At 43.8% G+C, this 26,550-nt stretch overlaps 2 protein-coding genes and 1 pseudogene across 2 annotated transcripts; all 3 read left to right on the top strand.

The window, feature by feature from the left end:
* Positions 1–571: 571 nt before the first annotated feature.
* LOC132392294 (interferon omega-1-like) lies at positions 572–4,974 on the top strand. The gene is made up of 4 exons (XM_059966117.1): positions 572–632; positions 773–862; positions 4,174–4,413; positions 4,528–4,974. Exons 1-4 carry the CDS (start codon positions 630–632, stop codon positions 4,624–4,626), a joined length of 432 nt encoding a protein of 143 aa, XP_059822100.1. The 5' UTR covers positions 572–629; the 3' UTR covers positions 4,627–4,974.
* A 4,014-nt stretch (positions 4,975–8,988) lies between these two features.
* LOC132392293 (interferon omega-1-like) lies at positions 8,989–14,365 on the top strand. Its single transcript, XM_059966116.1, has 4 exons — positions 8,989–9,031; positions 9,172–9,261; positions 13,914–14,153; positions 14,267–14,365. Exons 1-4 carry the CDS (start codon positions 9,029–9,031, stop codon positions 14,363–14,365), a joined length of 432 nt encoding a protein of 143 aa, XP_059822099.1. The 5' UTR covers positions 8,989–9,028.
* Positions 14,366–18,640: 4,275 nt separating this feature from the next.
* On the top strand, positions 18,641–26,165 carry LOC132392133 (interferon alpha-10-like; annotated as a pseudogene).
* The last annotated feature ends 385 nt before the right edge of the window (positions 26,166–26,550 follow it).

Here is a 26,550-nt window from a genome sequence, read left to right as displayed (position 1 = left end):
GCAGTGATACGGTAACCCTGATAACATGCAGCCCCGACGGATGCACCGACACAGTCACGTCCTCACCCCAGCACGTCCCTTGCCAAACTCGACCCACCCTCCACAACACCTTGGACCCCCGAACTGAACGAACGCACCAAGAGCCTGAGCGCTGTTGCTCTCCCCGCTGGCGGATTTTCCCGTCGCTGCAGCTGGACTCTCCAGCTTTCAGATTCCTTACTTCAGAGCGGAGACCGCTCTCTCCCGACAGGCTCCCAAATATCCCGGTCATTTCACTTTTCGAATGACACCTATTTTCGGATTTTCACATATAAAATCCGGCAGCATGGCAGAGAGAGCTCAGAACAGGATCCCCAGACACGGGTCTCGGCAGCACCGGCGTCCGCTCCCGGATCACAAGCCGTGGCATTTCCATATCGAGAGTTCCATTCGGCGAACAAGACCCGTTTTCGGAGCTGATTCTGGTCTCAGATCGGTGCTTTATTCAGTGTCGGGTGAAGATGGCATTGGGCCGTGTTTGGAGAGTTTGCAGTGTGTGGCTGTTGTTGACCGTGACCGTGACCCTGGGCTGTGAGAGGTTACAGTTACTGCAAGTTCTCAACAGAGAGACTCTGGGCGAGCTGAATGAAATGGTGAGTTGAACCCGCTCCCAGAGACCGGTCCTGACAGTCCCCGGCTGTTTGCTGTTACCAATCAGGTGATTTCAAAGAGTCTGTTGTCCGGTGTTTCTGTGTGTGGGGATTGTCAGTAACGTTGATATCTTCTGTCTCAGGGTGGCCGCCTCCCTCGACACTGTGTGACTGAGAGGCTGTCGTTGAAAACCAAGCCCTTGGAGCTGGTGAAACTTTCGGCGGAGGTTCCTGTGAGTAATCTCTGCATTTTACTTTAACGTAATTTATTCGAGGCATTTGTGTGATGCTAAGAATCTGACCTGAAATTGAACAGGTGAATAAACTATTACAGAATGTCAATGCTTTCTCTCCATGTCATTGGCATTTTCTGTCACTCCAGCTCGGATCCTAAGGAAAACATTCAAAGGGAATATATCTGACTGCAGCCTTCACACCCTGTCGATCTCCTCCTGTGTCCCACTCACTGGTGGCCCACACTGTGTATCTAACACCCTCTCCTCATCTCACATGCTCTAACACTAAACATGCCGCTCTCTGCGACCTTCTGCTTGTTACTCTCACTCCTTCTCCCTGCGCCCCCTGATCAGGCTGCCTGATCGTTTCAACTACCCACTGCATTTATCCCTTCTGACCATCTGCTGTAAATCTTCTTATCCCCTCAAAATCTCCTCGAATCAACAGACAAACTGTGTCCACCACGGGTGATGAAATCAACTGCACCATCCTAATAATCTGACACCCAAGATTAAGTGCCCCCTCCAACCTGGTTAAATGATTGTTCAGCTTAGTTGGCCCACTGGGATCAAGGAGACGAAGGTTCTGTGTGTGTGTGTGTGTGTGTGTGGGGGGGGGGAATAGAGGTGCATCAAATTATGTGTGGTGGAATTAGAATGTATTGCATTATTTTTCCCCACAGCTGAGGTGTCTACATTGATTTAAGTCAAAAAAGTAAAAGGTTTGGATGGGACATTAGAAAAATTTTCCTCCAGGGTATGCTTGAAATTTGGAACCCAGCGTCTGTGAAGATATTGAGGGCAAAAATTTTCACAACATTTAAGGAGTATATGATTGCTTCAATTGCCAAAGATACTGAGCAGCTAATGGTGAATGAGCATGAGAACAATGCAGCACAGTACATGCACAATGTCTATTCTAATATCATTCTAACCCATCCCTCCCTCATAGTCCTCCGTGTTCCTTTCTTGCATATGTCTATCTCAGAGTCCCAATAATGTCCCAAATGTATTTGCCTCGACCACCACCCTGGCAAGACGTTCTATGCATCCACTGTTCTCTGTGTAAAAGACCTACCTCTGACACTGCCTGCCCATACATTCCTCCAAACGCCTGAAAGTTATGCTCCTTGTATTAGCCATTTTCATCCTGGGAAAAAGTCTCTGTTGCCCACTCTACCTTTGCCTGTTATCATCTTGTACACCTCAATCAAGTCACCTCTCATTTTCCTTCTCTCCAAAGAGAAAAACCCAATTTATCCTCATGACACATGCCCTCTAATCTGATCAGCATCATGGTAAGTCTCCTCTGCACCCTCTCTAAAGCCATGTACTTCTTATATTGAAGTGAACAAAACTGAGCACAATACTCCAGGTGTGGTCTAACCAGAGTTTTATAGAAGAGTTATAGAAACATAGAACATAGAACTGCAACATTACCTAACAGCTCTTACACAAAATCCTATGAGTAACTCCAGATGTCTTCTTAATCATCCTGTCAACTTCCTCAGCAACTTTAAGGGATCCATGGACATGGACTTCAAGATCCCTCTTTTCCTCCACTTAAGATCCCTGCCATTAACTCTGTATATTCTGCCTTCAATTTTAACCTTTCAAAGAGAAAAACTTGATACTTTTTTAAATTGAACACCATCTGCCATTTTCCAGCCCAGCTCTGCATTCCATGAATGTCCCATTGTAACCCAAATCAATCCTCTATTCTATGCATAACAGCATCAATCTTTGTGTTATGTGCAAACTTACTAACTCTCCCTTCCGCTTCCTGACCTAAGTCATTTAAAAAATATTACAAAGAGAAGGGTCTCAGGACAGATTTTGCAAACACCACGAGCGCGAAGACTTCAAGACAGAATGTGTTCCGTCTGCTACCACCTTCTGCCTTCTGTGGGCTAGCCAACTCTGAATCCACGTAGACACGTTTCCCTGAATTCAATGCCTCTTTACTTTTTGAATGAGCTTACCATGAGGAACATGTCAAATGCCTTACTAAAATCCATAAGACTACATCCACTGTTCTGCCTTGAGGATTTCCTTAATTCGATGTGTGATGGCCTTTTCATGTCCAGTTCTAGCTCTCCTAAGTCCATTCGTTAGCTGCTGCCTGGCTACTAGCAGACTAGATGGGCCAAATGGTCTAATTATGCTCCTATGTGTTATAGCCTACCTGGTGGACAGAGCATAGGTGTGTAGGTGCAGAGTAAGCAGCATCTCCCTGTGGGGCTACACATTTTAATTCCATGTCCCATTCCCATTCTGATACGTCTACCCATGGCCTTGTCTATTGTCAAAATGAAGCCACACTCAGGTTGGAGGGACAACACCTTATTTACCGGCTGGGTAGCCTCCATCCTGATGGCATGAACATTGATTTCTCTGACTTCTGTTAATGCCCCTCCTCCCTTTCTTATCCCATCCTTGATTTATTTATTCCCCCCTCTTTGTTTCTGTCTCTGCCCATCACTCTTTGCCTGTTCTCCATCTCCCTCTGGTGTTCCCCTCCCCCTTTCTTTCTCCCTAGGCCTCCCGACCCATGATCCTTTCCCTTCTCCAGCCCTGTATCCCTCTTGCCAATCACCTTTCCAGCTCTTAGCTTCACCTCACCCCCTCTGGACTTCTCCTATCAATTTGGATCTCCCCCTCCCACTCTCACTTTCAAATCTCTTACTATCCCTTCTTTCAGTTAGTCCTGACGAGGGTCTCGGCCCAAAACGTCGCCGGTGCTTCTCCCTATAGATGCTGCCTGGGCATTTTACGTTCCACCAGCATTTTTTGTGTGTTGCTTGAATTTCCAGCATCTGCAGCTTTCCTCGTGTTTGCAAAGTTAACATGCAACTGTTTATGCCACTGTCTTTATAAGTTACTGTTTAATCTTTTTAACAACCCATTCGGACGACTGTCTGTTTCGCCTCCTTGATTCCCCTCTTTGTGAGATTGTCGATTTCTATAAAATCTCCCCCTCGCTATTTCTGGTGAAAGGAGAGCAGACTCTAGTCTCTGTGTAAGTAGCATCCTGTGGCATCGATGCCATTCCCTCATTCAGTCAAGCGTCTTGTTCTTCATCCGGGTGGTTCATTGCTCATTCCCTGTTGAAATCTCTAGCTGTAGACGGAAACTGCCAATGATGTGGCCTTCAATTCACAGTTGTTAGTAGCCCTCCATTTGCGGTCTGTATATTTTAAGTTGATGTTTGATTTTGTCTTGTACTAAGACTCATAAACACTCTGTTCTAATTCTAAACGTTTGTGAGACCACGGCCCTACTAATGTCCCCATGTGTGTTTTGCACAGGCCCAGGAAAGGATCCAGATTGTCCATCAGACCCTGCATCACCTCCGCAGGATCTACAGTATGAACCTGAGCTCAGTCAGCTGGGTCCAGAGCTCAGTGGAACTCCTCCGGCTTCTGTTGGATCGGCAGCTCAGAGAGCTGGATGTGTGTGTCCGGAAACCAGGCTCAGAGTCCAGACCAAGGAAGAATGCCGCAATTCTTAAATACTTTCAGAAATTGAGAGAGTTTCTGAAACAGAAGGTACATTGATATTTAAACATGTGCCTGCCAATACACTGATTTATCTACTTGATACTTGTTCATTATCTAATTTTTCACTATTGAGTACATTTGCCTTTTTTTCCTCCCTTTTAGGGATTCAGCAACTGTGCCTGGGAGATAACCCGCACTGAGACCATGACGCATTTGAAACAGCTCCTTCTCATTATGGCAAAAATCAGCAGAGATCACTGAAGATTTTCCAGAGTCAATTTCATGAGGGATCAAGATTTATGACTATTTATTTAAAATAAATTTCAAGGAAAAGTATATCTGAACAGACTGATATTACATTCAAAAATAAATTAAACTAAATGCTAGAAATGTTAATGGAAACACCAACTGGTGCAAATAATCAGTGCACGTGCAGAAGAAACCTGAGTTAATTCCTCGAGTCAATGCTCATAAACTTGAAACACTAACTGTTGTTCACTCCTCTCAGCAGTTGTCGGAGCTGTGCATGTTTGCAGTATTTTCTGTTTTTACTATTTATTATATAACTATATGAATCACACATTTTCATTTGGCAAGTGATGTGGAAGGAATAATGTCCGGGTCTTTCTCCATATCCAGTGTTGTATTAATTTATTGTATTATTTATTTATTAATTTGTTTTTGTAGTATTACTCAGTGATGACATGTGAATTTGCCGAATGATCCTATTCTTGTCCATTCATATCAAGACAGGCAGCTACTGTAACACAATGATCCATTCCTGGAAAAGGTGCACAGTGGACAGCTTCTTACTCTATCTGCCATTCTGCATCTTATCTCTGTTATGGTTTACATCATTTTAGTTCCCTACCTAAAATTAATCCTGGGTGGAATTTTCTTTCTCATAAGTTCATGCACATGAAATTTTGCAATTTCTTCTGTCCAGCATCCTCTAGTGTTATCAGTTTAATCTGAGAGTTGTAGGTTTCAGCCCCTTTTCAAAGGAAAATTGTTTAAAGTTCCGTTCGTTTTCCCAAAAATTATTCCTCTAATTGTCATTTTTGCAATGGGAATATGCATTGGGAATGTTCTGACCTACACTTAGTGCACAGGTTGTGGTTTGCAAAACCATTCCTCTTGATTTCATCACTGACCTTCAGTGAGCATAATGTGATTGTTCTTCCAATGGTTAGAAGATATATTTAACTTAATTTATTTATACTGTATTTATTCTGATCATTTTTAAAAGTATGTACATGTATCTCAAAACTTTTAATTTATTATTATTGTGAGAATTGCAATGGATAATATATTTCTACATTTAATAAAAAAATCATTGAAGATGTTTCTACATGTTAATTATTCTGAATATTTCACATTTTTGGAATACAAATTTTGTGCACGCTGATCCTCCTCACAGAATATAACATTTCGTCTTCTCACATCTTGTTAAAGGTACTTCCCCCGCTTTATTCTATCCCTTGCAATGTCACACTCAGCATATGAGTACACTTCACAGTGATTTGACTTGATTTTTATCTTCCCTGTATGATACTTGGATTTACGTTCTTGGTTTTCATCTTCATATTCTCCCTTCGAATGAGGAAGTGTTGAATCCGAAGTGAACGTGTAACACAGGCCCATTTTGTAAAAGCAGAAGCCACATGCAGTAGCACTGTCAGGGAGGGTAACGTACGGCTCTTCTTGCTAATATCGGGCTCACTGTGGCAGTGGAGGAGGCTGCAGTCAGGTCAGAATGGGACTGGGATTGAGAACTTTTAGAATCCAGGATCATAAATTCTAAATTTAAGTTTATTGTCAGAAGCATCAGTGCCCAGGTTATAAATGCCATGAAAATTAGCTTTTTGTTTGCAAGAACAGCACAGCATATTATAAACATTACTAACAAAAGTTAGCAAACGTAATTTACAAAAACAAAGTCCTGTACAGTGAGTATATAGAGTTAGGAAAGAGGCTGAGGAGAAGGACCTCCAAGGTAGTGCAGGCAAGAATGGGACACAGGTCGATAAGGTGGTTAAGAAGGCTTATGGGATACAGTACTTGTTTTTATCAGTCGTGGCATTGAGTTCAAAGGTCAAGAGGTTATGTTGCAACTTTATAGACTCTTGCTAGGCCACCTCTGGTGGTTTGCATATAGTTCTTGTCGCTCCACTATAGGAAGGATGTTGAAGCTTTCGAGAGGGTGCAGAAGAGGTTTACCAGGATGTTGCCTGGTTTAGAGGGCATGTGCTATCACGAGAGGCTGAACAGATTTGGATTGCTTGCTTTGGAGCAGCATAGGGTGGGAGAGAGAGCTGATTGGGTTTTATATTCTTTACTCAGAGAGTGGTAGCTGTGTGGAATGAGCTTCCAGTAGAAGTGGTAGAGGCAGGTTCGGTATTGTCATTTAAAGTAAAATTGGATAGGTATATGGACAGGAAAGGAATGGAGGGTAATGGGCTGAGTGCGGGCCAGTGGGACTGGGTGAGAGTAAGCGTTCGGCACAGACTAGAAGGGCCAGGATGGCCTGTTTCCGTGCTGTGATTGTTATATGGTTATATGATGATGAGATGCATAGGTAGAGTAGACAGGGAGTATCTTTTTTCTCCCAGGGTAGAAATATCTAATACCAGAGGGCATGCATTGAAGGTGGGTCGGGGCAGGTTCAAAGGGGAATCGAGAGGTAAGTTTTTTTACTTAGGAAGTGGTAAATGCCTGGAATGTGGAATGTTTGGTAGTAGAGGCTTTTAAAGAGACGTTCAGATAAGCACATGGACGTGGATATGAGGAAGATGGAGGTAAGAGGGATTCGTTTTTAAATTATTTTTAAGCTGCCTCGATACAACATTGTGGGCCGAAGGGCCTGTTCCTGTGCTGTACTGTTCTATGTTCTGTAAACTTACAGGAACATAAATTATACACAAGTTACGAAATAAGAAAAGTAGACATAACTACACAAGTAAGTTGTGCAAGTTGATCCAGGGTCGTGTTAGGGTATTTCAGGTCGGAACAGGACCCCGAGACGGTGGGGAAGAAGCTGCTGAAGAGCTTTGAGATGTGAGTCTTCTGGCTCCTCTAGTTTCTGCCTCGTGGGAACGTTTCTAATGGATGTTGCTTTCCTGGGGCACTGTCTCCTGCCGATGTCATTTATGGTGTGGAGAGTGAGGAAACTGGACGAGTGTACTACACTCTGCAGCCTCTTGAATTCCTGTGCATTGAGTTTCCACACCAAGCCACGATGCAACCCGCCAGAACGCTTTCTACTGTACATCTGCAGAAGTTTGGCAGAGTATTCGATGACATTTTGAATCGCCTTCAACTAAGAAAATAGGGATGCTGGTCTGGCGCGTGTCTTCACTGTTTCATCCCGCAGTGGTCGAGTGTGTTGAGTCCTTGGATGTTCCCGGTGCATGCTGGCAGTAGTTCGGTAGAGGCTCCTTCACGCTAAACTGGTTGAAGTGCCCTTCGATACTGAGGAGGGCATTGGGGAGGCCAGTTAATCACGGAGCTCAATCCCTCCGGTGTTAATTTGACATCTGCCTGGGGTGGGAATGTATACTTCAACCAGTGTAATATCAGAGAACTCCCGCGCTAGATAGTGACGAAAACCATAGGAATGAGAGAGAACCCCCTGCTCCGAGGACTCCAGCACTTAATCAGGAAGTAGATGTCATGGCTTCTGCAGTTTTATTGGCGTTCCACTCCTGTTGATAAACACGCCCACTTTCGGAAAGGACGAACCGTCACTTTTACCCTGGGACGCTTTCGTTTCGGGTGAATTTGCCGCGCAGCCACTTCCCAGCGGCAAGCTGAGCTGGAGACTATCCCGCAGAGAGAGCAGGCATCGGAATCGCCTTGCGATCCGGAGACGAAAGAAACGCCGGTGTTTTCTGTAAAGAACCCAGACACCATACCATCTTCATAGCGAGCACAGTCGCCAGCAGAAGGACGTGGCCCGGGCGCTCTGCACTGACCACCCTGCGATATGGCACCACTGCAGTTGGATGTAACAGAGAAGATCAGCGCTGACAGATGCAGTGTTACGGTAACCCTGATAACATGCAGCCCCATCGGATGCACCGACACAGTCACGTCCTCACCCCAGCACGTCCCTTGCCAAACTCGACCCACCCTCCACAACACCTTGGACCCCCGAACTGAACGAACGCACCAAGAGCCTGAGCGCTGTTGCTCTCCCCGCTGGCGGATTTTCCCGTCGCTGCAGCTGGACTCTCCAGCTTTCAGATTCCTTACTTCAGAGCGGAGACCGCTCTCTCCCGACAGCCTCCCAAATATCCCGGTCATTTCACTTTTCGAATGTCACCTATTTTCGGATTTTCACATATAAAATCCGGCAGCATGGCAGAGAGAGCTCAGAACAGGATCCCCAGACACGGGTCTCGGCAGCACCGGCGTCCGCTCCCCGATCACAAGCCGTGGCATTTCCATATCGAGAGTTCCATTCGGCGAACAAGAGCCGTTTTCGGAGCTGATTCTGGTCTCAGATCGGTGCTTTATTCAGTGTCGGGTGGAGATGGCATTGGGCCGTGTTTGGAGAGTTTGCAGTGTGTGGCTGTTGTTGACCGTGACCGTGACCCTGGGCTGTGAGAGGTTACAGTTACTGCAAGTTCTCAACAGAGAGACTCTGGGCGAGCTGAATGAAATGGTGAGTTGAACCCGCTCCCAGAGACCGGTCCTGACAGTCCCCGGCTGTTTGCTGTTACCAATCAGGTGATTTCAAAGAGTCTGTTGTCCGGTGTTTCTGTGTGTGGGGATTGTCAGTAACGTTGATATCTTCTGTCTCAGGGTGGCCGCCTCCCTCGACACTGTGTGACTGAGAGGCTGTCGTTGAAAACCAAGCCCTTGGAGCTGGTGAAACTTTCGGCGGAGGTTCCTGTGAGTAATCCCTGCATTTTACTTTAACGTAAATTATTCGAGATATTTTTGTGATGCTAAGAATCTGACTTGAAATTGAACAGGTGAATAAACTATTACAGAATGTCAATGCTTTCTCTCCATGTCATTGGCATTTTCTGTCACTCCAGCTCGGATCCTAAGGAAAACATTCAAAGGGAATATATCTGACTGCAGCCTTCACACCCTGTCGATCTCCTCCTGTGTCCCACTCACTGGTGGCCCACACTGTGTATCTAACACCCTCTCCTCATCTCACATGCTCTAACACTAAACATGCCGCTCTCTGCGACCTTCTGCTTGTTACTCTCACTCCTTCTCCCTGCGCCCCCTGATCAGGCTGTCTGATCGTTTCAACTACCCACTGCATTTATCCCTTCTGACCATCTGCTGTAAATCTTCTTATCCCCTCAAAATCTCCTCGAATCAACAGAAAAACGGTGTCCACCACGGGTGATGAAATCAACAGCACCATCCTAATAATCTGACACCCAAGATTAAGTGCCCCCTCCAACCTGGTTAAATGATTGTTCAGCTTAGTTGGCCCACTGGGATCAAGGAGACGAAGGTTCTGTGTGTGTGTGTGTGTGTGTGTGGGGGGGGGGGAATAGAGGTGCATCAAATTATGTGTGTTGGAATTAGAATATATTGCATTATTTTTCCCCACAGCTGAGGTGTCTACATTGATTTAAGTCAAAAAAGTAAGAGGTTTGGATGGGACATTAGAAAAATGTTCCTCCAGCGTATGCTTGAAATTTGGAACCCAGCGTCTGTGAAGATATTGAGGGCAGAAATTTTCACAACATTTAAGGAGTATATGATTGCTTCAATTGCCAACACCACTGAGCAGCTAATGGTGAATGAGCATGAGAACAATGCAGCACAGTACATGCACAATGTCTATTCTAATATCATTCTAACCCATCCCTCCCTCATAGTCCTCCCTGTTCCTTTCTTGCATATGTCTATCTAAGAGTCCCAGTGATGTCCCAAATGTATTTGCCTCGACCACCACCCTGGCAAGACGTTCTATGCATCCACTGTTCTCTGTGTAAAAGACCTACCTCTGACACTGCCTGCCCATACATTCCTCCAAACGCCTGAAAGTTATGCTCCTTTTATTAGCCATTTTCATCCTGGGAAAAAGTCTCTGTTGCCCACTCTACCTTTGCCTGTTATCATCTTGTACACCTCAATCAAGTCACCTCTCATTTTCCTTCTCTCCAAAGAGAAAAACCCAATTTATCCTCATGACACATGCCCTCTAATCTGATCAGCATCATGGTAAGTCTCCTCTGCACCCTCTCTAAAGCCATGTACTTCTTATATTGAAGTGAACAAAACTGAGCACAATACTCCAGGTGTGGTCTAACCAGAGTTTTATAGAAGAGTTATAGAAACATAGAACATAGAACTGCAACATTACCTAACAGCTCTTACACTCAATCCTATGAGTAACTCCAGATGTCTTCTTAATCATCCTGTCAACTTCCTCAGCAAATTTAAGGGATCCATGGACATGGACTTCAAGATCCCTCTTTTCCTCCACTTAAGATCCCTGCCATTAACTCTGTATATTCTGCTTTCAATTTTGACCTTCCAAAGAGAAAAACTTGATACTTTTCTAAATTGAACACCATCTGCCATTTTCCAGCCCAGCTCTGCATTTCATGAATGTCCCATTTTAACCGAAATCAATCCTCTATTCTATGGATAACAGCATCAATCTTTGTGTTATCTGCAAACTTACTAACTCTCCCTTCCGCTTCCTGATCTAAGTCATTTAAAAAATATTACAAAGAGAAGAGTTTCAGGACAGATTTTTGCAAACACCACGAGCGAGAAGACTTCAAGTCAGAATGTGTTCCGTGTGCTACCACCTTCTGCCTTCTGTGGGCTAGCCAACTCTGAATCCACGTAGACACGTTTCCCTGAATTCAATGCCTCTTTACTTTTTGAATGAGCTTACCATGAGGAACATGTCAAATGCGTTACTAAAATCCATAAGACTACATCCACTGTTCTGTCTTGGGGATTTCCTTAATTCGATGTGTGATGGCCTTTTCATGTCCAGTTCTAGCTCTCCTAAGTCCATTTGTTAGCTGCTGCCTGGCTACTAGCAGACTAGATGGGCCAAATGGTCTAATTATGCTCCTATGTGTTATAGCCTACCTTGTAACTCTCAAGAGTCTGAACTTGTCTTACTAAATGTTAGGTATGTTTCTTTCTTCCTCTAAACTAGGTGTTCCACTTCTCTTGTCAACCGTGATTCCTTCACCCTACCATCCTTTCCTTGCCTTTATAGGGTAAACCTATCCAGAATCACATGCAAGTACTACAGCCTTCACATTTCCATGTTGCATTTCTCTGAGTGCATCTGTTCCCAATTTATGCTCTCGTTCCTATCTAATAGCATCATAATTCACCTGCCTCCAATTAAATAATTTATCATACTGTTTGCTCCTATCCTTCTAAAAGGCTATGGTAAAGATGTGGGAGTTGTAGTCACTGTCTCCAAAATGCTCATCTAAAAAAGATATGTCACCTGACCACGTTCATTGGCTAGAACCAGTCTTAATGTGACCTCTCCTCTAGTTGGCCTGTCTGCACACTGTGTCAGGAATCCTTCCAGTACACACCTAACGTGTTCTGTCCCATCTAAACTTTTTGCACTGAGGAGCTGACAATCAATATTAGAGAACTTGAAGTCACCCATGACCACAACCCTGTATCTTTCCAAAATCTGCCTCCCAATCTGCAGCTCAGTATCTCGGATACTGTAGGGGGATGGACAGAAAACATTCAATAGAGTGACTGCTCCCTTGCTGTTTCTGACTTCCATCAACACTGACTCAGTAGACGATCCCTCAAGGATGCCCTGCGATACCATCCCAGATTAGCAATCCCACTCCCCCACCATTTCCCCTCTCTCCCTGTCCCTTTTGAAAAATCTAAACCCCAGAAAATGCAACAGAAAATTCTTGCCCTTCTGACAGGCAAGTCTCTGTAATGGCCACAACATTGAACTTCCATGTACTGACCTATGCTCTAACTTCATCACCCTTGTTCCTGACATTACTTGTACTAAAATAGGCATATTTCACACCATATAACTGACTGCCTTTATGCTGTTCCACTGCCTCTCCTTCCTCGCAGTTTCTCTCCAGGCTGCATCTCCCTTCTACTACCACTGCCCCAATCACTCTGAAAGAGATTTCTTTAGGTGGCTGCTTGATGGGTGGTATGGACTGAGAGGACCCCAGCACCTTTTTTTCTGTGACTTTTATTTGCCTCTACTCAAGTTTTGAAGTGTAGAAGATGCCTATGATCTGCTTATCTTAAAAATGTGTGATGGCCATTGGGCATCAGGTACCACAGGGTGCAGACATGGGACACCTCAGCTCACATTACAAGACACCCCTAAAAAGTTCCCATTCCCATAGTCACCTGTCATCGATTCCCCTAACCAGTTCACCTAAAATGTGTGGCTACTGGGAGATCCTGCTTTCTCTGGTGGACAGAGCATAGGTGTGTAGGTGCAGAGTAAGCAGCATCTCCCTGTGGCCACACATTTTAATTCCATGTCCCATTCCCATTCTGATACGTCTACCCATGACCTCGTCTATTGTCAAAATGAAGCCAAACTCAGGTTGGAGGAACAACACATTATATACCAGCTGGGTAGCCTCCAACCTGATGGCATGAACATTGATTTCTCTAACTTCCGTTAATGCCCCTCCTCCCTTTCTTACACCATCCTTGATTTATTTATTCCCCCCTCTTTCTTTCTGGCTCTGCCCATCACTCTTTGCCTGTTCACCATCTCCCTCTGGTGCTCCCCTCCTCCCCCTTTCTTTCTGCCTAGGCCTCCCGTCCCATGATCCTTTCCCTTCTCCAGCCCTGTATCCCTTTTGCCAATCACCTTTCCAGCTCTTAGCTTCACCCCACCCCCTCTGGACTTCTACTATCATTTCGGATCTCCCCCTCCCCCTCCCACTTTCAAATCTCTTACTATCTTTCCTTTCAGTTAGTCCTGACAAAGGGTCTCGGCCCGAAACGTCGACAGTGCTCCTCCCTATAGATGCTGCCTGGCCTGCTGTGTTCTACCAGCATTTTTTGTGTGTTGCTTGAATTTCCAGCATCTGCAGCTTTCCTCGTGTTTGCAAAGTTAACATGCAACTGTTTATGCCACTGTCTTTATAAATTACTGTTTAATCTTTTTAACAACCCATTCGGAAGACTGTCTGTTTCGCCTCCTTGATTCCCCTCTTTGTGAGATTGTCGATGTCTATAAAATCTCCCCCTCGCTATTTCTGGTGAAAGGAGAGCAGACTCTTGTCTCTGTGTAAGTAGCATCCTGTGGCATCGATGCCATTCCCTCATTCAGTCAAGCGTCTTGTTCTTCATCCGTGTGGTTCATTGCTCATTCCCTGTTGAAATCTCTAGCTGTAGACGGAAACTGCCAATGATGTGGCCTTCAATTCACAGTTGTTAGTAGCCCTCCATTTGCGGTCTGTATATTTTAAGTTGATGTTTGATTTTGTCTTGTACTAAGACTCATAAACACTCTGTTCTAATTCTAAACGTTTGTGAGACCACGGCCCTACTAATGTCCCCATGTGTGTTTTGCACAGGCCCAGGAAAGGATCCAGATTGTCCATCAGACCCTGCATCACCTCCGCAGGATCTACAGTATGAACCTGAGCTCAGTCAGCTGGGTCCAGAGCTCAGTGGAACTCCTTCGGCTTCTGTTGGATCGGCAGCTCAGAGAGCTGGATGTGTGTGTCCGGAAACCAGGCTCAGAGACCAGACCAAGGAAGAATGCCGCAATTCTTAAATACTTTCAGAAATTGAGAGAGTTTCTGAAACAGAAGGTACATTGATATTTAAACATGTGCCTGCCAATACACTGATTTATCTACTTGATACTTGTTCATTATCTAATTTTTCACTATTGAGTACATTTGCCTTTTTTCCTCCCTTTTAGGGATTCAGCAACTGTGCCTGGGAGATAACCCGCACTGAGACCATGACGCATTTGAAACAGCTCCTTCTCATTATGGCAAAAATCAACAGAGATCACTGAAGATTTTCCAGAGTCAATTTCATGAGGGATCAAGATTTATGACTATTTATTTAAAATAAATTTCAAGGAAAAGTATATCTGAACAGACTGATATTACATTCAAAAATAAATTAAACTAAATGCTAGAAATGTTAATGGAAACGCCAACTGGTGCAAATAATCAGTGCATGTGCAGAAGAAACCTGAGTTAATTCCTCGAGTCAATGCTCATAAACTTGAAACACTAACTGTTGTTCACTCCTCTCAGCAGTTGTCGGAGCTGTGCATGTTTGCAGTATTTTCTGTTTTTACTATTTATTATATAACTATATGAATCACACATTTTCATTTGGCAAGTGATGTGGAAGGAATAATGTCTGGGTCTTTCTCCATATCCAGTGTTGTATTAATTTATTGTATTATTTATTAATTAATTTATTTTTGCAGTATTACTCAGTGATGACATGTGAATTTGCTGAATGATTCTATTCTTGTCCATTCATATCAAGACAGGCAGCTACTGTAATGCAATGATCCATTCCTGGAAAAGGTGCACAGTGGACAGCTTCGTACTCTATCTGCCATTCTGCATCTTATCTCTGTTATGGTTTACATCATTTTAGTTCCCTACCTAAAATTAATCCTGGGTGGAATTTTGTTTCTCATAAGTTCATGCACATGAAATTTTGCAATTTCTTCTGTCCAGCATCCTCTAGTGTTATCAGTTTAATCTGAGAGTTGTAGGTTTCAGCCCCTTTTCAAAGGAAAATTGTTTAAAGTTCCGTTCGTTTTCCCAAAAATTATTCCTCTAATTGTCATTTTTGCAATGGAAATATGCATTGGGAATGTTCTGACCTACACTTAGTGCACAGGTTGTGGTTTGCAAAACCATTCCTCTTGATTTCATCACTGACCTTCAGTGAGCATAATGTGATTGTTCTTCCAATGGTTAGAAGATATATTTAACTTAATTTATTTATACTGTATTTATTCTGATCATTTTTAAAAGTATGTACATGTATCTCAAAACTTTTAATTTATTATTATTGTGAGAATTGCAATGGATAATATATTTCTACATTTAATAAAAAAATCATTGAAGATGTTTCTACATGTTAATTATTCTGAATATTTCACATTTTTGGAATACAAATTTTGTGCACGCTGATCCTCCTCACAGAATATAACATTTCGTCTTCTCACATCTTGTTAAAGGTACTTCCCCCGCTTTATTCTATCCCTTGCAATGTCACACTCAGCATATGAGTACACTTCACAGTGATTTGACTTGATTTTTATCTTCCCTGTATGATACTTGGATTTACGTTCTTGGTTTTCATCCTCATATTCTCCCTTCGAATGAGGAAGTGTTGAATCCGAAGTGAACGTGTAACACAGGCCTATTTTGTAAAAGCAGAAGCCACATGCAGTAGCACTGTCAGGGAGGGTAACGTACGGATCTTCTTGCTAATATCGGGCTCACTGTGGCAGTGGAGGAGGCTGCAGTCAGGTCAGAATGGGACTGGGATTGAGAACTTTTAGAATCCAGGATCATAAATTCTAAATTTAAGTTTATTGTCAGAAGCATCAGTGCCCAGGTTATAAATGCCATGAAAATTAGCTTTTTGTTTGCAAGAACAGCACAGCATATTATAAACATTACTAACAAAAGTTAGCAAACGTAATTTACAAAAACAAAGTCCTGTACAGTGAGTATATAGAGTTAGGAAAGAGGCTGAGGAGAAGGACCTCCAAGGTAGTGCAGGCAAGAATGGGACACAGGTCGATAAGGTGGTTAAGAAGGCTTATGGGATACAGTACTTGTTTTTATCAGTCGTGGCATTGAGTTCAAAGGTCAAGAGGTTATGTTGCAACTTTATAGACTCTTGCTAGGCCACCTCTGGTGGTTTGCATATAGTTCTTGTCGCTCCACTATAGGAAGGATGTTGAAGCTTTCGAGAGGGTGCAGAAGAGGTTTACCAGGATGTTGCCTGGTTTAGAGGGCATGTGCTATCACGAGAGGCTGAACAGATTTGGATTGCTTGCTTTGGAGCAGCATAGGGTGGGAGAGAGAGCTGATTGGGTTTTATATTCTTTACTCAGAGAGTGGTAGCTGTGTGGAATGAGCTTCCAGTAGAAGTGGTAGAGGCAGGTTCGGTATTGTCATTTAAAGTAAAATTGGATAGGTATATGGACAGGAAAGGAATGGAGGGTTATGGGCTGAGTGCGGGCCAGTGGGACTGGGTGAGAGTAAGCGTTCGGCACAGACTAGAAGGGCCAGGATGGCCTGTTTCCGTGCTGTGATTGTTATATGGTTATATGATGATGAGATGCATAGGTAGAGTAGACAGGGAGTATCTTTTTTCTCCCAGGGTAGAAATATCTAATACCAGAGGGCATGCATTGAAGGTGGGTCGGGGCAGGTTCAAAGGGGAATCGAGAGGTAAGTTTTTTTACTTAGGAAGTGGTAAATGCCTGGAATGTGGAATGTTTGGTAGTAGAGGCTTTTAAAGAGACGTTCAGATAAGCACATGGACGTGGATATGAGGAAGATGGAGGTAGGAGGGATTCGTTTTTAAATTATTTTTAAGCTGCCTCGATACAACATTGTGGGCCGAAGGGCCTGTTCCTGTGCTGTACTGTTCTATGTTCTGTAAACTTACAGGAACATAAATTATACACAAGTTACGAAATAAGAAAAGTAGACATAACTACACAAGTAAGTTGTGCAAGTTGATCCAGGGTCGTGTTAGGGTATTTCAGGTCGGAACAGGACCCCGAGACGGTGGGGAAGAAGCTGCTGAAGAGCTTTGAGATGTGAGTCTTCTGGCTCCTCTAGTTTCTGCCTCGTGGGAACGTTTCTAATGGATGTTGCTTTCCTGGGGCACTGTCTCCTGCCGATGTCATTTATGGTGTGGAGAGTGAGGAAACTGGACGAGTGTACTACACTCTGCAGCCTCTTGAATTCCTGTGCATTGAGTTTCCACACCAAGCCACGATGCAACCCGCCAGAACGCTTTCTACTGTACATCTGCAGAAGTTTGGCCGAGTATTCGATGACATTTTGAATCGCCTTCAACTAAGAAAATAGGGATGCTGGTCTGCTGCGTGTCTTTACTGTTGCATCCCGCAGTGGTCGAGTGTGTTGAGTCCTTGGATGTTCCCGGTGCATGCTGGCAGTAGTTCGGTAGAGGCTCCTTCACGCTAAACTGGTTGAAGTGCCCTTCGATACTGAGGAGGGCATTGGGGAGGCCAGTTAATCACGGAGCTCAATCCCTCCGGTGTTAATTTGACATCTGCCTGGGGTGGGAATGTATACTTCAACCAGTGTAATATCAGAGAACTCCCGCGCTAGATAGTGACGAAAACCATAGGAATGAGAGAGAACCCCCTGCTCCGAGGACTCCAGCACTTAATCAGGAAGTAGATGTCATGGCTTCTGCAGTTTTATTGGCGTTCCACTCCTGTTGATAAACACGCCCACTTTCGGAAAGGACGAACCGTCACTTTTACCCTGGGACGCTTTCGTTTCGGGTGAATTTGCCGCGCAGCCACTTCCCAGCGGCAAGCTGAGCTGGAGACTATCCCGCAGAGAGAGCAGGCATCGGAATCGCCTTGCGATCCGGAGACGAAAGAAACGCCGAAGTGTCTTCTGTAAAGAACCCAGACACCATACCATCTTCATAGCGAGCACAGTCGCCAGCAGAAGGACGTGGCCCGGGCGCTCTGCACTGACCACCCTGCGATATGGCACCACTGCAGTTGGATGTAACAGAGAAGATCAGCGCTGACAGATGCAGTGTTACGGTAACCCTGATAACATGCAGCCCCATCGGATGCACCGACACAGTCACGTCCTCACCCCAGCACGTCCCTTGCCAAACTCGACCCACCCTCCACAACACCTTGGACCCCCGAACTGAACGAACGCACCAAGAGCCTGAGCGCTGTTGCTCTCCCCGCTGGCGGATTTTCCCGTCGCTGCAGCTGGACTCTCCAGCTTTCAGATTCCTTACTTCAGAGCGGAGACCGCTCTCTCCCGACAGCCTCCCAAATATCCCGGTCATTTCACTTTTCGAATGTCACCTATTTTCGGATTTTCACATATAAAATCCGGCAGCATGGCAGAGAGAGCTCAGAACAGGATCCCCAGACACGGGTCTCGGCAGCACCGGCGTCCGCTCCCCGATCACAAGCCGTGGCATTTCCATATCGAGACTTCCATTCGGCGAACAAGAGCCGTTTTCGGAGCTGATTCTGGTCTCAGATCGGTGCTGTATTCAGTGTCGGGTGAAGATGGCATTGGGCCGTGTTTGGAGAGTTTGCAGTGTGTGGCTGTTGTTGACCGTGACCCTGACCCTGGGCTGTGAGAGGTTACAGTTACTGCAAGTTCTCAACAGAGAGACTCTGGGCGAGCTGAATGAAATGGTGAGTTGAACCCGCTCCCAGAGACCGGTCCTGACAGTCCCCGGCTGTTTGCTGTTACCAATCAGGTGATTTCAAAGAGTCTGTTGTCCGGTGTTTCTGTGTGTGGGGATTGTCAGTAACGTTGATATCTTCTGTCTCAGGGTGGCCGCCTCCCTCGACACTGTGTGACTGAGAGGCTGTCGTTGAAAACCAAGCCCTTGGAGCTGGTGAAACTTTCGGCGGAGGCTCCTGTGAGTAATCCCTGCATTTTACTTTAATGTAATAAATCCGAGACATTATGTTAGGTAATGCGAAGGATCGGATCCGAACTTTATCCAAATAATTTGACTATATGAGAATATGAATTCTTTCTCTCCATGTCACTCTCATTTTCTGACTCTGTCACTCTGAGTTTCAGGACCCCATTCACACGGAATAGACCTCATTTCAGTTATCACACTACTTCCCCCTCACTCTCTGTACCACTCACGGGTAACTCACTCTCTGTGCCCAATTCCTTCCCATCATTTCACATGCCCTGTCACCAATAAACGCGTCACCCTTTATCACGTTCTGCTATTTTTTCCTCTCCCTCCCTGTGTGTTCCTCTCTCTCCCCCACCCCCCTGTAACATTGCGAGTTCTGTTGATCACAGGAAATACTTGCATCCTCTCAGATCATCGCACTACCCGCGTGCTTCATTGGCCATGGAACCACCTACTCCACTTCAAATGACTTGCGCTGAAGAATTGTGAGGTTTCTCGTTAAATTATTTTACATTATAGCTGGCCCATCGGTATCAAGGAGATAAAAGCTGAGAGGAGTCCTGACAGTGACGTGCCATATCACGTGGTTCTATGATTGTAGACATCCATAACTTTCCACATGGAAGAGATTTTTATGACCAATGTTATAGATTGAATGCAAAGCTTTGGAGTACAGGATAGCAGGGAAAAAGTCCACAATTCATAGATTGAATTTGGAACAAACATCTTAAGAGAGAAACTCTTGCAATATCTGTTCGAAGTTCAAGTAAAGTTATTATCAAAATAGAGATATTTCACGATTTACAATCCTGCGATTTGTTTACCTGCTGGCATAGTCAGTAAGTACTCAGAAAGAGGTGACACTGGGTCAGAAGGTGTTGCATCATTGTGGATAGAGCTGTCGATCTGCAAGGGTAAAAAGTCCCTGATGGGAGTTGTATACAGACCCCCAAACAGCAGTAAGGTTCTGGCCTACAAATTACAATGGAGGATAGAAAATGCATGCCAAAAGGGCAATGTTACAACAGTCATGGGGGACTTCAATATACAGGTAGGTTGGGAAAATCAGGTTGGTGTTAGATTACAAGAGGTAGAATTTGTAGAGTGCCTGGCCCTACGAGATGGCTTTTCAGAGCAGCTCGTGGTTGGGCTGACTAGCATCAGCTCTTCTGGATAGGGTGTTTTGCACAGAATTGATTAGAGAGCTCGAGGTAAAAGAACCTATCAGGGAAAATGATCATAATATGATAAAATTCACCCTGAAATTTGAAAAGGAGAAGCTTCAGCTGTACCAGCATTACTGTGGTGTATAGGGAATTACAGCGGCATGAAAGAGGAGTTGGCCAAAATCGATTGGAAAAGAACTGGCAGGGATGACAGCAGAGCAGCAATGGCTGGAATTTCTGGATGCAATCTGGAAGGCCCAGGATATATACATCCCAAAGAGGAAGTAACATTCTAAAGGAAAGATGACACAACTGTGGCAAAAAAGAGAAATCAAAGCCAACATAAAAGCTAAAAAGAGGGCATATAATTGAACAAAGATTGGCGGGAAGTTAGAGGATTGGGAAGCTTTAAAAAACTAACAGAAGGGAACTAAAAAAGTCATTAAGAAGGTAAAGATGGAATAAGAAATAAGCTAGGCAATAATATTAAAGAATATATCAAAAGTTTCATATATATATAAAGTGTAAAAAAGAGACAGGAGAGTGGATGACGGGAAGGCAGTGGATGTTGTCTACATGGATTTCAGTAAGGCCTTTGACAATGTCCCGCATGGGAGGTTAGTTAGGAAGATTCAGTCGCTAGGTATACATGGAGAAGTAGTAAATTGGATTGGATGTTGGCTCAATGGGAGAAGTCAGAGAGTGGTAGTGGAGGATTGCTTCTCTGAGTGGGGGCCTGTGACTAGTGGTGTGCCACAGGGATCAGTGCTGGGTCCATTGTTATTTGTCATCTATATCAATGATCTGGATGATAATGTGGTAAATTGGATCAGCAAATTTGCTGATGATACAAAGATTGGAGGTGTAGTGGACAGTGAGGAAGGTTTTCAAAGCTTGCAGAGGGATTTTGACCAGCTGAAAAAATGGGCTGAAAAATGGCAGATGGAGTTTAATGTAGACAAATGTGAGGTATTGCACTTTGGAAGGACAAACCAAGATAGAACATACAAGGTAAATGGTAAGACATTGCGAAGTGCAGTAGAATAGAGGGATCTGGGAATACAGATACATAATTCCCTTAAAGTGGCATCACAGTCATAGGACATCATAGGGTCATAAAGAGAGCATTTGGTACATTGGCCTTTATAAGTCAAAGTATTGAGTATAAGAGTTGGAATGTTATGGTGAGGTTGTATAAGGCATTGGTGAGGCCAAATTTGGAGTATTGTGAGCAGTTTTGGTCACCTAATTACAGGAAGGATATTAATAAGGTTGAAAGAGTGCAGAGAAGGTTTACAAGGATATTGCCGGGACTTGAGAAACTGAATTACAGAGGAAGGTTGAATAGATTAGGACTTTATTCCCTGGAACATAGAAGAATGAGGGGAGATTTGATAGGTATATAAAATTATGATGGGCATAGATAGAATGAATGCAAGCAGGCTTTTTCCACTGAGGCCAGGGGAGAAAAAAACCAGAGGACATGGGTTAAGGGTGAAAGGGGAAAAGTGTACAGGGAACATTAGGGGGGGCTTCTTCACACAGAGAGTGATGGGCGTGTGGAATGAGCTGCCAGATGAAATGGTAAATGTGGGCTCATTTAAGAAAAACTTGGACAGGTACATAGATGAGAGGTGTACGGAGGGATATGGTCCAGGTGCAGGTTAGTGGGACTAGGCAGAAAAAAGGTTCAGCACAGCCAAGAAGGGCTGAAGGGCCTGTTTCTGTGCTGTAATGTTCTGTGGTTCTATATTGGACCACCGGAAAACGATGCTGGAGGGATAGTAATGTGGGACAGGGAAATGGCGGATGAACTGAGTAAGTATTTTGCATCAGTCTTCACTGTGGAAGTCACCAGCAGTATGGAAAAAGTTCCAGGTGTCAGGGATCATGAAGATTGTGTGATGTTACCATGACTAGAGAGAATGTTCTTGGGAAACTGAAAGGTCTGAAGGTAGATAAGTCACCTGGGCTAGATGATATACACCCCAGAGTTCTGAAAGAGGTGGCTGAAGAGATTGTGGTGGCATTTATAATGACCTTTCAAGAATCATAAGATGCTGGAATGGTTCTGGAAGACTAAAAATTTGCAAATGCCACTCCACTCTTCAAGAAGGGAGAGAGGCAGAAGAAAAGGAACTATAGGCCAGTTAGACTGACCCCAGTGCCTGGGAAGATGTTGGAGCGAATTACAGAAGATGAGGTCTTAGTGTACTTGCCATAATCGACATGGTTTCCTCAAGGGAAAATATTGCCTGATAAATCTGTTATAATTTTTTGAAGTAACAAGCAGGATGGACAAAGGAGAATTGGTTGATGTGGTGTACTTGGATTTTCAGAAGGCCTTTGGCAAAGTGCCGCACATGAGGCTGCTTAACAAGCTATGAACCCTTGGTATTACAGGAAAAATTCTAACATGGATAAAGCAATGGGTGATTGGCAGGAGGCAAAGACTGCGAATAAAGGGATCCTTTTCTGGTTGGCTGCTGGTGACTAGTGGTTTTCCACAAAGGTCTGTGTTGGGGACCGACTCTTTTTACGTTATATATCAATAATTTAGCTGATGGAATTGATGACTTTGTTGCAAAGTTTTCAGGCAATTTGAAGGTGGAGGGGCAGGAAGTTTTGAGGAAATAAGGAGGCTGCAGAAAGACTTTGACAGATTAGGAGAATAGGCAAAGAAATGGCAGATGGAATACAGTGTCAGAAAGTATAGTTCATGCACTTTGGTAGAAGAAATGAAACGGTTGACTTTTTGCTAAATATAGCCATATAACAATTTCAGCATGGTAACAGGCCATCTCGGCCTTTCTAGTCTCTGCCAAATGCTTACTTTCACCTAGTCCCACCGACCTGCACTCAGCCCATAACCCTCCATTCCTTACAAAAGCTGGATGCACTCAGCAGGCCGGGCAGCATCCGTTGAAATGAGCAGTCAACGTTTTGGGCTGAAACCCTTTGAAGGGTCTTGGCCCAAAACGTTGACTGCTCATTTCAACGGATGCTGCCCGACCTGCTGAGTTTGTCCAGCTTTTGTACGTTTTGATTTGACCACAGCATCTGCAGTGCACTTTGTGTTTACTCTCCATTTCTTTCCTGTCCATAACCTATCCAATTGTTTTTAAATGACAATATCAAACCCGCCTCTACCACTTCTACTGGAAGCTCGTTCCACACAGCTACCACTCTCTGAATAAAGAAGTTCCCCCTCGTGTTACCCTTAAACTTTTGCCCCTTAGCTCTCAACTCATGTCCTCTTGTTTGAATCTCCCCTACTCTCTATGGAAATAGCCTATCCACATCAACTCTATCTATCTCCCTCATAACTTTAAATACCTCTATCAAGTCCCCCCTCAACCTTCTACGCTCCAATGAATAGAGACCTAACTTGTTCAACCTTTCTCTGTAACTTAGGTACTGAAACCCAGGTAACATTCTAGTTAATCTCTTCTGTACTTTCTTTATTTTGTTGACATCTTTCCTATAATTCGGTGATCAGAACTGTACACAATACTCCAAATTTGGCCTCACCAATGCCTTGTAGAATTTTAACATTACATCCCAACTCCTATATGCCATGCTCTGATTTATAAAGGCCAACATACCAAAAGCTTTCTTCACCACTCTATCCACATGAGATTCCACCTTCAGGGAACTATGCACCATTATTCCTAGATCACTCTGTTCTACTGCATTCTTCAATGCCCTACCATTTACCATGTATGTCCTATTTTGATTAGTCCTACCAAAATGTAGTACCTAAATACAAAAAACTGAGACATAAAGAGACTTCGGAGTCCATGTGCAGGATTCCCTAACTGTTAATTTGCAGGTTCAGTCAAATGTAATGTCAGCATTCATTTCAACTGGACTTGAATTTAAAAGCAAGGATGTAATGTTGAAACATTATAAAGCACTGGTAAGGCCTCATTTAGAATATTGTGAGTAGTTTTGGGCCCCTTATCTGAGAAAGGATATGCTGGAACTGGAGAGGATTCAAAGGAGGTTTATGAAATGATTTCAGGATTGAATGGCTTGTCATATGAAGAGCGCCTGATGGCTCTGGGCCTGTGTTCACTGGAATTCAGAAGAAGGAGGGGTGACCTCATTGAAACCTATCAAATGGTGAAAGGCCTTGATAGAGTGGATGTGGAGAGGACGTTTTTTACAGTGGGAGAGTCCAAGACCAGAGGACACAGTGTCAGAATAGAGGGGCGTCCTTTTTGAATAGGGATGAGGAATGCCTTTAGCCAGAGAGTGGCGATTCTGTGGAATACGGTGCCGGGGGCAGCTGGGTAGGCCATGGCTTTATGTATATTTAAGACAAGGTTGATGCATTCTTGATTGGTTACGCCATGAAGGAATATGGGGCTGAGTGGAAAAATGGATCAGCCATGATGAAATGACAGAGCAGACTCGATGGGCCAAATGCTGTAATTCTGCCTCTGTATCTTATAGTCCTATGGTCTAAATCCAAGAAACATGTTAGAATCATTGAAAGACTGCACCCAGCAGGGCAAATAAACAATTGATGTGCAGAAGGTAACAAACTGTGCTAATGCAAAAGGGAGAAAAAAAACCCCCAATAAATATCGAGACCATGAAATGAATATTCCTTGTAGTGAGTTCATTGGTTCTGGAAGCAGTTTGGTGACTGAGCAAGTGAAGTTGAATGAAGTTACCCCCACTGGTTCAAGGACACAATGGTTAAGGGGTAACTAGATGAGCACTCGAATTGCCAAAACATAAAAAGTTGCCTACTGGGTCAGTCTTGGTAAATGGCATTGGTTAAGTTGTCCGCTGGGGATAGGGGAGGTTTGGGGAAGCTAAGGGAACTGCTTCTGTAACATTTTCATTTGACTCCACTCAAAGTCTGAAGGTTGTAATTGCTGATGCACTACACTTTAAAAAAATATGCCATAGTCAGTGTACATCAAGCTCTATACATTGCAAACCTTTTGTCATATGGCAAAGCTCCCCTTCTTATTTCCTCCTTTCCTGTTCTTCCTTCACCTGTTTTTCATATCTCTAAGAATTTCAATTTCTTCATGAGATTGGACATGTCTTGAAAATCTCCCCCTCACTCTGTGACTTGAGGAGATAAGCCCAAATTTCTCTAGCCTCACTCTGTAACTGGAAGTCCCTGCAGCATTAATGTCATTCGTGCAAATCAGTTCTGCAATCTATCAAGGACTATAGCATTCTCCTCTGCACCTGAGGCCTTACTAATAGTAAATCCTACTTTTGCAGTTTAAACTTTTAACTGAAGTTGACATGGCTCTGCACTTTGATGAATTCACTGAAGTTAGCAGTCCCTTATTTAAGGTCTGTTTGTTTGAAGGTAATGACTGATTTTGTCTTGTCCTATTCTATTGAGAGTCAAAAGCATTCTGTTCCAAATCTCAACTTTACTGGAACCACGGCCCTTCTAGTCTCACCATGTGTGTTTTGCACAGGCCCAGGACCAGATCTGGATTGTCCATCAGACCCTGCATCACCTCTGCAGGATCTACAGTATGAACCTGAGCTCAGTCAGCTGGGTCCAGAGCTCAGTGGAACTCCTTCGGCTTCTCTTGGATCGGCAGCTCAGAGAGCTGGATGTGTGTGTCCGGAAACCAGGCCCAGAGACCAGACCAAGGAAGAATGCCGCAATTCTTAAATACTTTCAGAAATTGAGAGAGTTTCTGAAACAGAAGGTGAATTAACATGAAACCTTGTGATCACCAAAACATTTATTCAAACACTTTATATTGGGTTATTATATAATGTATTTCATTTTCTCTCTTTCAGGAATTCACTGCCTGTGCCTGGGAAGTAACCCGTGCTGAGACCAGGGCACATCTACAACAGCTCCTTCGCATTATGGCAAAAATCAGCAGAGGTCACTGAAGAATTACCAAAGACAATTTTTATAAAGGACTAAAATTGGTTACTATTTATTTAATAATAACCTTCACTGATCAAAAAGAATATGTGAATTGACTAATATTACATTTCAAAACAAAAGCAAATGCTGGAGATTTGAATGAAAACCTCCTCGGGTGGAAACACTCCATACATGTTGAGAGGAAAACTGAGTTATTTCCTTAGACCCCCCAAAAAAACTACCAACATTATCAACGATTATCAGCCTGAAGCATTAACTATATTTCTCCTCCTCCCACCCGCCTCACTGCTGTCGAAACAATGGAGCATTTTCAGTATTTTCTGTCTTTATGATGCATTATGTTGTTACATTGCAAAGATTTTCCGTTGATGAATAATGGAGAACAGAGAGTGCCTGGAACTTTATTTTTTAGTGTTGAACTAATTTATTGATATTTATTTTTGTATTACTACTATGTGATGAAATGTGAATTTGGTGATT

This window comes from Hypanus sabinus, chromosome 4, assembly GCF_030144855.1.
Source record: "Hypanus sabinus isolate sHypSab1 chromosome 4, sHypSab1.hap1, whole genome shotgun sequence".
NCBI lineage: Eukaryota > Metazoa > Chordata > Chondrichthyes > Myliobatiformes > Dasyatidae > Hypanus > Hypanus sabinus.
Note: the sequence above shows the minus strand (reverse complement) of the source record. Positions and strands in the feature narration are given on the sequence as shown.